Source organism: Lacerta agilis, chromosome 13 (assembly GCF_009819535.1).
Source record: "Lacerta agilis isolate rLacAgi1 chromosome 13, rLacAgi1.pri, whole genome shotgun sequence".
Taxonomy (NCBI): Eukaryota; Metazoa; Chordata; class Lepidosauria; order Squamata; family Lacertidae; genus Lacerta; species Lacerta agilis.
The window spans coordinates 26,195,675-26,209,022 of record NC_046324.1 but is presented as its reverse complement, the minus strand read 5'-3'; the positions used below and the strand labels follow the sequence as shown (position 1 = coordinate 26,209,022).

At 43.0% G+C, this 13,348-nt stretch overlaps 1 protein-coding gene across 3 annotated transcripts in view; it reads right to left on the bottom strand.

The window, feature by feature from the left end:
• The window catches only part of SPG11 (SPG11 vesicle trafficking associated, spatacsin), a 34,224-nt gene that overhangs the window by 15,822 nt on the left and 5,054 nt on the right, over window positions 1-13,348 (bottom strand). For all 3 annotated transcript variants that reach the window (XM_033167568.1, XM_033167569.1, XM_033167567.1), the window contains exons 7-20: window positions 13,027-13,172; window positions 12,144-12,276; window positions 11,356-11,511; window positions 10,365-10,546; window positions 9,485-9,661; window positions 8,667-8,738; window positions 8,150-8,277; window positions 7,620-7,792; window positions 6,657-6,855; window positions 6,007-6,210; window positions 4,985-5,091; window positions 3,914-4,059; window positions 3,539-3,691; window positions 2,188-2,254 (exon numbers count right to left, since the gene is read on the bottom strand). In XM_033167568.1, coding sequence (XP_033023459.1) covers window positions 2,188-2,254; window positions 3,539-3,691; window positions 3,914-4,059; window positions 4,985-5,091; window positions 6,007-6,210; window positions 6,657-6,855; window positions 7,620-7,792; window positions 8,150-8,277; window positions 8,667-8,738; window positions 9,485-9,661; window positions 10,365-10,546; window positions 11,356-11,511; window positions 12,144-12,276; window positions 13,027-13,172 — 2,043 coding nt within the window. The remainder of the gene's footprint in view (window positions 1-2,187; window positions 2,255-3,538; window positions 3,692-3,913; window positions 4,060-4,984; window positions 5,092-6,006; window positions 6,211-6,656; window positions 6,856-7,619; window positions 7,793-8,149; window positions 8,278-8,666; window positions 8,739-9,484; window positions 9,662-10,364; window positions 10,547-11,355; window positions 11,512-12,143; window positions 12,277-13,026; window positions 13,173-13,348) is intronic.

Here is a 13,348-nt window from a genome sequence, read left to right as displayed (position 1 = left end):
AGACAGAAAAATAGCAGGCTCCACAGGCCCAAGTGCCAGACACAATTCTTCTGGCTGACTCTTTGAAACTTGGCCTCGCACCTGGCCACGGGCACTTCTCTTGGATCAGCCCACTGAAAGAGCTACAAAAAGGCAGCTCTGTCCTTTCATGTATAAGCCTTGTGGGTTTCAATGGGGCTGGCGCAGGAAAAGTTTCTGGTAGGAAGTTTTGCTGCTCAGTGTCTACACCAGGAGGTAACTGACAATCTCAGCAATCTACATAAAAACTTAAGAGCCTATTGGATCAGGCCCAAAGGTCTGTCTAAACCAGCATCCTGTTCTCACAATGGCCAAACAGAAGCCCCAACAGGAAGCCCCAACAAAGGACCTGAGTGCCAGAGCACCACATGGGATTACAGTTGAAACACCAGCAACAGCCATTATAGCCTTGGGGATGGACACTTTCAACCACTGAAAGAGGAAGCCTTGCCAGACTAGCGCTCTCCAGATGTTTTTGACTACAACTCCCATCTACACCAGCCAAATAAGGCCAAGCTGGCAAAGACTACCCCAGAACATCCATAGTGTCCCAACACTGGAAGAGAAACAGAGCTACAGGCTGTCCAGTTGCCAATGGAAGCAGACTGGGGTGGGGGCTATTTTCCCACACAGCCTCCACGTGCCTTTCTAATAGCAGCAGCTGAAACACCCACACCAATGCCAACAACTTCTAAGGAGAACTGCACTGGTTTCTAAAAGCAAGTTCCACTTGCATAAAGTATCTTGATTTATTATTGCATTCTATAATCCAAAACTAGATACATCACAGATATGAACACAATTACTATATAGAAGAGCACACAACCCATTAAACAAAACAAAACCTACAAGGACAATAAATTATGGTGTCTTTTAACCAGCTGCTTTCTGGTCTTCTCTGCCAGTGAAAGCCCAGGAGTTTTATCTGCTCATCGAACCACTTGTATAAAAATTTACTGACCTACCCAGTAAAGTGGCCAGAAGGAGGACAGCTAGTTGGTTTCAAATTCCAGAATAAAAGTGGCAAGAGGGGAGGACTTGACCCAACATTTCCACTTCCATTAGACCTTCAAACTCTCAAGACCACCAAACTGTCAACAAACCTTCTAAATAAAACTTGGGAATGCAGAACATCCAGGGTGAGAGAAGTGAAACACAAGTGGCATCTTATAAACACAAATAATTGATAAATTGGATACATTTTCCATTGAGAATTTTTAAAAGTGCAGAGAAAATTTTATTTGTATGAACCAAGAGCTCTTGAAAACATTATATTCCAGGGTTTGATTTGATTAAACCTGTTCTGCAACTGAACTTGGCTTAAAGGAAAGAGGGTCACAGTCCAGTGCTGCTGCAGGTATTCTAAGTCCATTTTCATTCATATACTATTACAGCTGTCACTTGGAGCCAGAGACACTTTAGTAAATGTGGATCCAGAGCTAAAGTTTTTAAGCAGCCAACCATGCCCTAAAATCTGTGGGGCCAGTTTCCAAAGCAGTGGCTGCATCTGATCCAGATTGCAACCCCATAAAGAATTTGGACTGAGGCTTTGGAATGGCAAACATTTTATTGCTGCTGGAACAGGCTGGCCTCCTCTGATACAGAAGAACCACAGGACCATTGTCTGACTTGCGGTGGCTTTCTGGACAGCGTAAAGTTTGTGTGTGAGAGCCAACAAGTGGAATGATGAAATGGAGCTCCAAGGGAAGAACTCTTTTCTTGTTCAAGAATTTGGCTGTCCAATAGCCACATCCACTGAGTAAACTTTTTTTAAAAAATAGTAATCTGTAAAAATTTAAATTACAGGAGCAAGACAACAAGGCCAAAAACCATTTAAGACCAAGTCTTAATAATTGGGAAAAGACAATACAGAAATTTTCTTGTTGCCAACTTTAGGAGAGTGGCAGTCTGGGACATCATTTAGATTCAAGATAGAACAGCTAAGGGGCAAGAATACCAGCTTGCCTAACTCTAGGGCTCCAGTTCACCTTTTGAAAGATCAGATGCAACAGGGAGAGCAAAGAAGATTCTGCTGGAAGCCAAACCTCTCAGCATCTTGTCAGCTCCCAGAGAAATGTCTATTTAAAAGAATGAAATACTGGGAGATTCCACCCACGTATACTTTATACTCACTTTAAATGGTAACAAGATACGGCAAAGGTTACCTACCAGGTATGACAAGCGTATTTGCTGACTGCCAGCCAAACAATTTTGTGGGATCAAATGGAACTAACGACTGAAAAATTAGAACACAACATTAATTTCAAGGGCTGCTTAAAATGCAGCAAACATGTTAACCTAAGCTGCTCGACTGAGCACACATTTTGTGCAGCATCTTACACATGTAGTACATCCGCTGCCACACATTGACCCAAATATTCTGGAATGAAACAGTCACATCAGATTCAAACCCAGTCTTATATACATACACTCCACAGAGCAGAGTGCAGCTCCAGAGGATTTTATTTATTCAAAAGCATATTTAAGCCACTTAATATTTTAAAATATCTGTGTCAAATGAAACCAAGCTGAGAGGAGAAAATTATCCACAGAGGGCGAGGCAAAAGGGAATTTCACTCTTAAGCATGGGTAGGCAAACAAAGGCCGGGGGGGGGGCAGATCTGGCCCAATTGCCTTCTAAATCCAGCCCATGGATGGTCCAGGAATCAGCGTCTTTTTGCATGAGTAGAATATGTGCTTTTATTTAAAATGCATCTCTGGGTTATTTGTGGGGCATAGGAATTCGTTCATTTTTATTTTTATTTTCAAAATATAGTCCGGCCCCCCACAAGGTCTGAGGGACAGTGGACCGGCCCTCTGCTGAAAGAGTTTGCTGACCCCTGCTTAAGCATCCAACAAGACGCAGCAGCTCCATGAAATGCTCTTGTGGTGAGTGATGGTGGGAGAGGCAGGTGCCCTTCCACTTGTGCAAGTCAGGGCTATTGCTATGTAGCTGTGGCTAAGATGGGGAGAAGCGGCCAAGGGGTGGTGGTATGGGAGCCATGTTACCACACACACAGATCCTCTGCAGTACTGCTCCCTGCCTTGCAAGGCTTTTTCCACTTGGCCTGGGAGGACTGACTCCAGCCACAAAAGCTGAGGCTGCTGAACAGATTCTTAGGTTGGGGGGGTGTAGTTGGGAGCAGGGTAGTTGTTCTTGTTTCTATTAATTGTTTTGTGCCTTTATTTTAGATGTTATTATGATTTATGTGGAAATTGTTTAATTTGGTTGTGCACTATTTGATGTTTTATTTACAGTTTATGACTACTTACGTTTGCAATTATGTGCCATTTTTTAATATTACAAGCTGCCTTGAGCATGGTTTTAACCATGGAAAGGCAACATGCAAATAAAATTATGTACGTATTTATGTTCTAGTGTACACTGCTGGGAGCCCTGGGCCCTGTACATTGGAAGGAGGTGTGCCATAGGCTAAGCCCCCAGGACATCCACACAGCCTTTTTTCCTACCTACTCCTGTGACTGTGTGGTTAGGGAGCTGATAGGTATATATTTATACCTGCACAAGGTGGTAGAGAGAAATGTCGGAAGGCAAGGTCCCATGACAGGTATACTGGGGGAAGAGGGCTGCTCTCAGCTTGGGATAAGGAGCAAGGGCCATCCTGAAGAGCTGGACATCTACTTTCTCTCCTTCATCTCCATTCTGAAGGACCTACAATGAAGAAGAACAACCTGAATACACTTGCAAGGAAATGGGAACCGAACAGTTCATTGGCACAAGCCACAGCACCTGGCATAAGGCTTTATCTGAATCTTCAGAGAAAGAACACGATCCAAATTTCCTGAGGCTGCTGGCCTTTAATATCTTTTTGACATTTTCTGTCACTTTGAAAGGAAAAGGTCATCAACAGCCTGCCAATATTCTACAGCATACCTGGTCAATACCTCCAGGGGTGTACATTGTGGTGGCAAGAGCAAGTAGCGTTCGGCCTTCCAACAGCATTGTGCTCACACTGGCCTGGTTGCTGGGAATCAAGATCTGGGCATTTGCCAGGCTAGCTTGGAAAATCATATTTGCATCTGGAGGGAGGAAAGAAAGAAAGAACTGTTGCCTTGTTTTCCATTATTATACCCTGCCTTTCTGCCCAAGAACAGGCTCCAAAGGCGGATGGCAAAGAAAAGAAATTCATCTATTATTTATTATTATTATTATTATTATTATTATTATTATTATTATTATTATTATTATTATTATTATTATTATTATTATATTTCTTACCTGCCCTTCACCATTACAATTTTAAAATACAATATTAAAACCAGTTAAAACACAGCAAAACTTTAAAAGGCCAAGCACATGGCAACAATAATAGTTAATCAACAGTTAACTTTTCTAATGTCAGCCAGAATGTTATCTCCAATTTAAATAAAAATAAAAATCCAATCCATGGCACATACAACCCTCTCTCTGAAAGCTCCCTGTGGGGAAGGTTCCATAGATGGGACACTGCTATAACTAGTTCCCCCACCACAATGTTGTAGTCAGGGGAACCTGGAGCAGGACTTACCACCCCTTTGAGTTGGGTCCAGAAATCAACCAGGAGTCAGTTAAGAACAAAAAATATTTCATTCCTATGTCGATGCAACAGCTGGTCTAGAATGTACTGGTCTCTGTTGTCCTATGTCGAAAGCCCAGTACGTTCTGGACCAGCTGTTGCATCCAAATATTTTTTAAAGGCAGCTCCACAGTGGCTGGGTCCCCATTTCTCAGAATAGGATGCCAGAAAGCCCACAGACCAGACAACACTGGTATAAAAGGTGCTCGTCCCCACAGCAACCACCTGAGCGTCCACAGAAAAGGTCAAGCCCAGGTGAGTTCCAAGCTGACCATTAAGGGAGAATCCATCATCACTTGGGATGGTCAATGGCTCACAAATGTTTGTTTTTAATCAGAATTGCACAAAGAACATTGGCCCAGAAGAGAATCACAGGTGAAGGTTCCTACCTCCAGGATTGCTGGCGATGGCTCGACACCGCACTAAAAACTCAAACCACGGATGAGCTTCGTGGAGTGCTTTGTCATCCAAAAGAGGGCAATTTGAAGGAAATAAACTGCAAAATCAAGGACAAAATAACAATTTCATAGAATAAAAAAGAAAAAACAAGTTATTTTCCCCCTTCTAAAATATGGGCCAGTAGAAAGCTGAGCCAGCAGCCACATGGATTTTGAGAAGACCAACTGCTCTGGCAGGAGTAAAAGAGACTGATATCTTAGTTAGCTAGGGGTGTACTGGCCACACAGACCCCACTGGGCAAGCACTCTGTCATTTCTGCTCCTTTAGGTTATAAAATTAGATGATGCTCCAGCTGCAGAGTCCAGAACAAAGCTCCATTGAAAGGCAACAGTCTGGGGGCATGGGGAGAAGTTCTGCTGCCTTTGTTCTGAAAACATTTTGGAGGTGGTGGTGGTGGAAAGAGGATGGATAGTCTACACAAGGCTTCACCAACCTGAACTACAACTCCCATCACAAGTAGACAAAGCCTCTGGAGGGCATCAGGTTGTGGAAGCCTGCTCTAGAGAAAATGCTACTGATGGTATTGGTTTTTAAATCCCTGAAAGTAGTTTTGATTTCAGCAGGCAAGCTGAAAGACAGGCAAGTATTAGGGCTACTCTCTTGCTTCACTGGGTTGCAGCTATTCTTATCATCTACAAATGTGTGTACAGTGGTACCTCGACTTACAAGCGACTCGACTTCCGCATTTTTCAACTTCTGAGTGACCTCCGGAAGCGGAAAAATGGCCGCCGCTTCTGAAATTTTCGAGTTATGAAGGGTAAGTGGCGGCACGGTACCTCGACTTACGAGGTTTTCAATGCAGTTTTTTTCGACTTGTGAAGTTTTTTTCCGTTCCGAGATGGCGGCTTCGACTTGCGAAGATTTCGACTTGCGAGCGCGCCTTCGGAACGGATTAACTTCGTAAGTGGAGGTACCACTGTATAAGAAACCACTTCAGGTCATGTATTCCTACCTATAATAGTCGAGATAGGTGTAGAGAAGATGGTCCAGCCCATGTTCTAAACAGTACAGGATAAAGCAGGCATGGAAATCTAAGCCACTGGTGGGCATATATTCTGGAACAGGATGAGGATTCTGCATCACTCCTCCAACAAGAGTCAATCTTTGGAGAAGGCATTCAAAGTCTTCTAGTTCCACTGGCACAAATATTCCATTGCTACAAAGAAAAACAAAGCAATCTTTTTAATGCAAAGCAGCCAATGATCTCTTCATAAAGTTGTTAAGGAGACTTCCACCAATAAACATTATTAGGAAAGCTTGACAGAAGTTGATCATCAATTTAGAGCTAGACTGGGGAACCCCTTTCAGCCTAAAGGCCAGATTCAAAACCTGGCTAGTCTTCAGGGACCATATTCCAATGGTGGGTGGGTAAGAGATAAAAGTGGACAAGGCCAATTTCACAACATAGATTATGTAAAATTATGGGCAATTATAAGTCTAACCCAGGAAACTACAGAAAGTTGCAGGGCGGATTGAAATGATTGATGTCAAATGATGTCATACAATTGGCAAGTGGGCAGAGTTTGCTGGAAATGGCCTGGTGGACTGAATGAGACCCATGGCCAGAGGTTCCCCCAACCATGACATAGACAAGGCACATACCTGGCTAAATTGTCCAATATTTCATTTTGCATGTAATGGCTACACAATGTTCTGCGCTCAATGGTCTCTGTTGTCAGCCGTGGCCAGCTTGTGCTACTGTCCTGTTGCTGAGATGCTGCAATCCATGAGCTCATACTGGAGTAATCATGCCAAGATGACAGGTGCATCCAAAGAACCTCTGGATCACATGATTTGCGTTCTGTGTGTGTAGTTTTTTTTAAAAAAAGGTAGTCAGTACAATAAACTATGTGTATGCCTGTAGTTGCACACTGTGTATAGGATTACAGGGTTAGTCCTCACTGTCAATGTAAAATAAAGCACTGTAAGCTTAGGAAGAGTAAATGTGTATGAGCCAATCTGTTTCCTGGTGTAATGCAAAGAATTGGGTCTTATTCTTAAAACCCTTAACAATCTGGGTGCATGATACCCAAGGGGCTGCTTCACCAACATCAGTCTGCCCTCACTTTATCAGAGAGGCTCCTGTCCATATCCTGTCTGTGGCCGAGGCACAGTTAGTTAGGACAAGGTAAAAGGTCTTCTTGGCAGCTATGCCCTGATTACTGAATAGATGACCCTGGCCCAAATTCAGGATACTTCCAATCCATTTCTTTCAACAGATCCCTTATTATCAATACAAACTGTAGGCAAGGGGGAGGGGCTCATCCCAGATGTGGACTACAGAAGGTAACAGGGGGTTACCACATGCTGGGTGGAGTCCCAATCCAAAACAAGTCCCCAGTGCTTGCCATTTCCTGTTTTTTCCCTTGCCTCTGCAGCCACTGAGGGCGGAGAGCAAGTGAGGCTTCAGGGGCCAGACAGGAAGCCTCTGAGGGTTGCATCTGACTTGGGGGTCAGATATCCCCACACTTGCTTTAAAACATTATGGCCTATTCTTAGTCCCAAAATAACAGTCTTAAGACACAAAGCTCCCTGACCACAACATATTTATGGCAGAGTACTTGCCTTTGGGAGATTGCTTAGGAAGAAGAATCATCTCTCGGGTAACCTGATCCCACCACTGAGCCCAGTTTAACATAATGCTGTACTCTGCATTATTAACTCCATCTTCATTGCATTGCAGGAATGAATCCAGAACAGGAATGTGGATAGACAGATCTTGTTCTTTTCTCCAGGAACTGAAAATGAGAACAAAACATCTCTATCTCTATGAGTTCCATGTCATTTATCTACTCTTCCTGGTGAGTTCAGATTTTCAAGCTAGCCACCTTGTTCCCAATACAACCATTTCCAATGAACAATGAAAGTTTGCAGCCTACAGCACAGTTAGGCACAACTGCTAACAACCAGTTGAGTAAGAAGGAAAATCATCTCACACCTTCCATGGAAAGAAAGCTTGCAGCTGGAGAAAGCTGGATCAAACAAGGAGTCACTTTTTTGCTGCATGGGTGGAGATTCAAAACCTCACACAATTCTCATCACATCACTGTTGGTAAAGATTATGTTTTTAAAAATTGTGGCTGAAGATCTATTACCTGGGCTGGGCTGTAGTCTTTCCCTTCTCTTGGAAAGTGCTTGCATAGACATTTTCCACCTTATGCACGAAGTCTATCATTTCCTTCTCAGCTTCAGAAAAGTAGTTTTCCTCTTTCAGTATGTTCACCTTAAGTCAGACCAAAACATTAACTAGCAATGCAGTTTGCACCCTAACATCAAAGGCACTGCAAAAGCAACTCCTTAAAGGGTTTGTTGTCAAATCAAAAATGTAAGCAGGAACTGGAAGTGGTCTAGAACAAAACAATGTGGTGTGGATCCCTGATGGCACTGACGTCACTGCAACAGGATTTCCACACCAGCTACTAATGCCAAAGAGACAACAAGAAAGTGAAGTCATCACTGGGACTTGGGTGAAAACTAACACCATTTGTGAGGTGGGGGCAGGCAGTAGCAGCAGAAGTCACCCAGGAATACACCCTGTACATGCAGGTGAGGCATATGAAATTAAAGGCCACAAGAACCAAAACCCATGCAAAGGTTTTCCCCCGCACTCACCAAGAAGTCACGAACACGGTGATCAGTTACATAGAAACATATTTTGCGCAGCTGTTCCATCACATTGAAGCCCTAGCAAAGAAGGGGAAGGGTAGAAGAGTTTACACAATAAAGTATTAATGCCATGTTTTCTCTCATAGGCTTTCTTTTGTGCGTACGTATCTACAAAGGATTTCTGGGCTCAGCTGCAGCTTGCAAAGGACTGAAGAAATTTCAACAACAGATTGCGAAATGGACTTAAAATGCTCAACCCTTAAGAACTCCTGCCTCCCTTCCTCAGACAAATTATTACTATTACTGTTGGTTTCTTTTTACAGCCAAGTGTCTCAAAGTGACTTACAAAATAAAAATACCCGAGGTATGAAAAAATATTAAAACCAAATATAAAAATGGCAATAAAACAAGAACTAAAGTGCTTATCCAAATATATGTACATAAAAGGAACATATACTACCCTTTTTAAAAAGATGACTGCAGAAAGTGACAACAGACCTATGTTACCCACCCAATTAAGAATCAAATGCATACACGTACACATATATAAACGTCAGTGCGTTTTTACCCTTCAATGGATCATGCCCACACTTATTTTTCTCCTATGTTAGATACTTCTCTCCCCCTCCACCCAATTAAGCAGAATATGACAGGAAAAAGAAAATCCTTAATGAGTTCAACTCCCATTGTTAACTCGCCAAGGACCCCAATGGCCCTTACTTTAGCACCTGAAGAAGCAAAGCCAATCCCTTGCTGTGTGTACATGCAAATACACTGAAGCAAGCACAGTAGATCAAGCCACGTTCTGGACATGCATTACTCACCATGTTTCTTAAGAGTTTGGAGGCTTCTTTGACATCATCCTTCAGAAGGCTTTTGTACACCAGATCTAGTCCTATCTGGGTCAGTACCTTGAGATTCTGGGCAGGGTTACCTGCCATCCGGAAGAAGGTCTGAGCCTCCAGGAGCTTGTTGTTTAATATGGCTTCAGCAACTGTTTGCTGAAAGAGCAAAGAAAGGCAGGCAATGCAACTAGCTGCTTTTGAAAAACACCACGCCTGACATTCAACCTCTTTCCTGAAGGATCAGGAGAGGCAAGTTGGGGAATGGCGGAGAAGTGGGTGGAAGTTGTTAAGAGCACACAATCCAGTCTTAAGAACACAGGAAGTCACCTGCTTTAGCTGAGATTCCTGCATTGCAAGGGGTTGAACTAGATGACCCTTGGGGTCCCTTTCAACTCTACAATTCTATGATTATGAGGAAGAGGGAAAATGTCTCTCTTGCTACTTTCCCTCCATGCTACCACTTGATCATTCTGGTATCCCTTCCTACATATTTTCCAGTTCCAGGATATCCTTTTCTGTTATGAGGCAGCCAGAACTGGACACAGTCTTCCATTGCTATACTATCAAGTTGTACTTTCAAATCCTTCCTTAGCACACAACTTTTCAAAAGTTGCTCCACAAGTTAATGTTTTTATTGTGCTACCTGCCTTTCATTTCAATGGGAGTGTTTGGCATGCAGTCTCTAGCTCTCTCACTGAAATCAACAGGACTTCCAAATGCTTAACTATGGCTGGATTCTGCCACAAACGTGGCTTTAGGTCACTAATTTTTCCTTGGGATAATGAAATTATTTAGCAAACAGACACAATGTCTTGGACAATATATGTTCAGGCGTTGTAGAAACTGATGCTGTGGTTACCTCTGTATTGAACTTTTCCCACTTCTGGCTTTGTTCTATGCAAGGCACGTCTTCTTCTTCAAGATCGCACGCGAAGCTGATGGCACTGGAAGGCTTGTGAGGGAACTTTATCATAAACATCCTAAGTTTATTGATGTAGCTGGTTAAAATATCAACACATCTGTCCAGATTTTCATCCAGTTCTGTGAAGAGTATCGGGAAGACACTTAACGGAAGGAACGAATGAAAACATCTCCCTGGGAGACTGGCAACACTAAAGGCAGTCCAATGAACATTAACATATTCAAAGACATATCCCACCACATCCTGTTCTGCTTGCACTGGTGCAGAGGAGGAGAAAGACGTTCTCCCCTTCATTCCTCTCCTCATTACCAGTGGTGATAGTGACAGCAGGAACACAGGGAAGCCTGCCTGGGCCACTCACCTGCCCACTCACCCAGGTGCACTCACTCATCAACAAAGGAGTCCAAATATAGTATAGAGAGAAACACACAAGATGCAAAAGTGCCGAAGCCCATAGTATGAACCGACTGTAAGGTACTGACCCCTCCTGACCGAGTACAGGTGCTGGTCCCGCTAGTCCAAATGACTAGGTTGTTAAGTCAGCTCAAATCCTGGAACACTGACTTAATTGTTTTATGAATCACAGCTTTACAGCCCATACAGCGACTATGATTGTCTGCGTGTTTATTCATGAGCACATCCCATGGAGTCCAAAAGGGAACACCTCCAAGTATGTGTGTATAGGATTTGGACATTACGGTAATGGGAGAAAACAACTATACACTATTCACTGAGCTGAGGCCTGAATCGCTCCTCCTCTTCTCTCATCAAATATCACCACTGGAGAGTTTTTTTTTAAAAAAGGTCACATGCAGGAGCACACAGCTTGCACATGAAAATAGCTCAAATAATAGAAAGGTTTCATGGCCCGTTACGGGGGAAATGCAGAGCATGATGATAATTCACACAACACAAGCACAACCGTTACCTTCTCTGTGGATACAAATTTCACGGAGCTGTTTGTTAAGAAAGGACAAGGTGAGGTTCAGCAGCTGCTCAGAGAAATGCTTGCTCTGTGCTTCCAAATCATTTTCTCGGATTGCCATGCAAAGCAAATCTAAGGCTGGTGTAAGCTCTTCCATGCCTGTGTGAGAAAAATTAAAGCAGGAAATGACCAGACGATCACTTTAAAATGTCCTCCCCCACAAAAAAAAAAAAGATTCTCAGAAAAGCACAGCTTGCCCCCATCTTTTATACGGTATCTATTTACCCCATTGCACTTTCTGAAAACACAGGGCATATTCCATCTCTCCCAAGAATGCTTCGCTCAGCATAGTATGCCCTTATATAGCTCTCATTATTTTCTATGTGTCTTGTGCAGCATTAATTTCACACGAGCTGTACCACAGTGAACTTCTTTCATCTTCACTACGCCAGCCTTTCCTAACATGGAACTTTCCAGATATTTTGGATCGCAACCAGTCTTGGCAACAGTCTTGGCAGCCATGTTGGCTGGGGCTGATGGGAACCGTACCGAGCTGTCAACCATCCTTTTTTTTGCATTGGGAAACGGCCATAGCTGTCAACTTTCCCTTTTTTTACAATGGGAAACGGTGCTGGAATAAGAGAATTTCCCACAAAAAAGGGAAAGTTGACAGCTATGGAACCATAGTCCAAAATATATGGAAGGCATCAGGCAGGGGAAGACTATACTATGCTTTGTGAAGGTCTGTGTCAAAGCAATGTCCATTTCAGCATTCACATTGTTTTACTTACTCTTCAAGTAAAAATTTGACATAGTGCTTGCAGGCTGATCTTGTAAGGAGCAAGTTGCAGAGGGACTGAAAATATTCTCTTTGTTCTTTAAAAAGAAATCCACTGTGTCCAGCTGACGGTTCTCTAAGCCAGCCTAAACAGCAACAACAGTATCACTGTTAAAAAATGCAGCAACATGTAGAAACAGAAGTTCTTAACTAAGGGAACTGGTATTCTTTTTGAAGAAGAAGGAGAGTTTGGATTTGATATCCCGCTTTTCACTACCCGAAGGAGTCTCAAAAGTTGAAAAGTTACTTTCTGCCAATTTCCAGGATGGTTTAACAACAAGGCAAGAACAAAGTACTGCAAAAAAGCATCCACCCAAGAATGCAATTAAATAAGCCAAAAAGTCATGCAACAAGACAAGAGAGCCTGTTTTCCCCAAACACTATTCCACTAGGGACCCATAAGGGAGGCTTCATGAAGGAGGGTGGAATGTCCTCCTATCTGTCAGAAAAATAGATGCCCAGCAGGTGAGAACTTCCATTTGTCTTTTTGTGGGAGGACTTTCCTAGATAGGATGTGCAGCACAAATCAGGAAAAGGAGGATCACCTCATGCCGAAAATACTGCAGGAGAATCAAAAACTAGGGCTGGAGGACAGAGTCACCAAGAGCAGTCAGTTCTGTCATGCTCCACAATTTATCTACACGGCAGCTCCGCATATTACTTTGGGAGGTGCCCTTTCCAAGCAGCCTGCAAAGGCTGCAGATTAAATAAAATCAAAATAAACATTTGAGGCTGTCAAAAAAAAAGAATCCCCTGTCAGCTGCAAGATCCCACCACTCCCAGCACTGAGGGATGTGGGAGGCACAGAACCTCAAGGGCCACAAGTGTTTCTTTACCTCCAAGGCATGTATGGGAATAGAGCATCTTCCCCATCCATTGAGCTGGCAAAGAGAATCTACAGTGCCAGCACTTCCATGGATGATCAGTCTATTCAAGAATTCCTCTTGAGTCAAGCCAAATAGAACCAAGGAGAGGCCGTGCTCTAAGGGTTATAATAAATAAAAGAAGAACTTATTCACCTGTCATATCAAACATGATCTATATGGTACTTTATGAGAGTGAATGCAATCTTCTTGCATTGCCCTCAGTGGTGTCAATACTTACAAAGAAATGCTTCTGGTTTCTAGACTGCAGACTTTGGTTTTTATTTGCAACTAA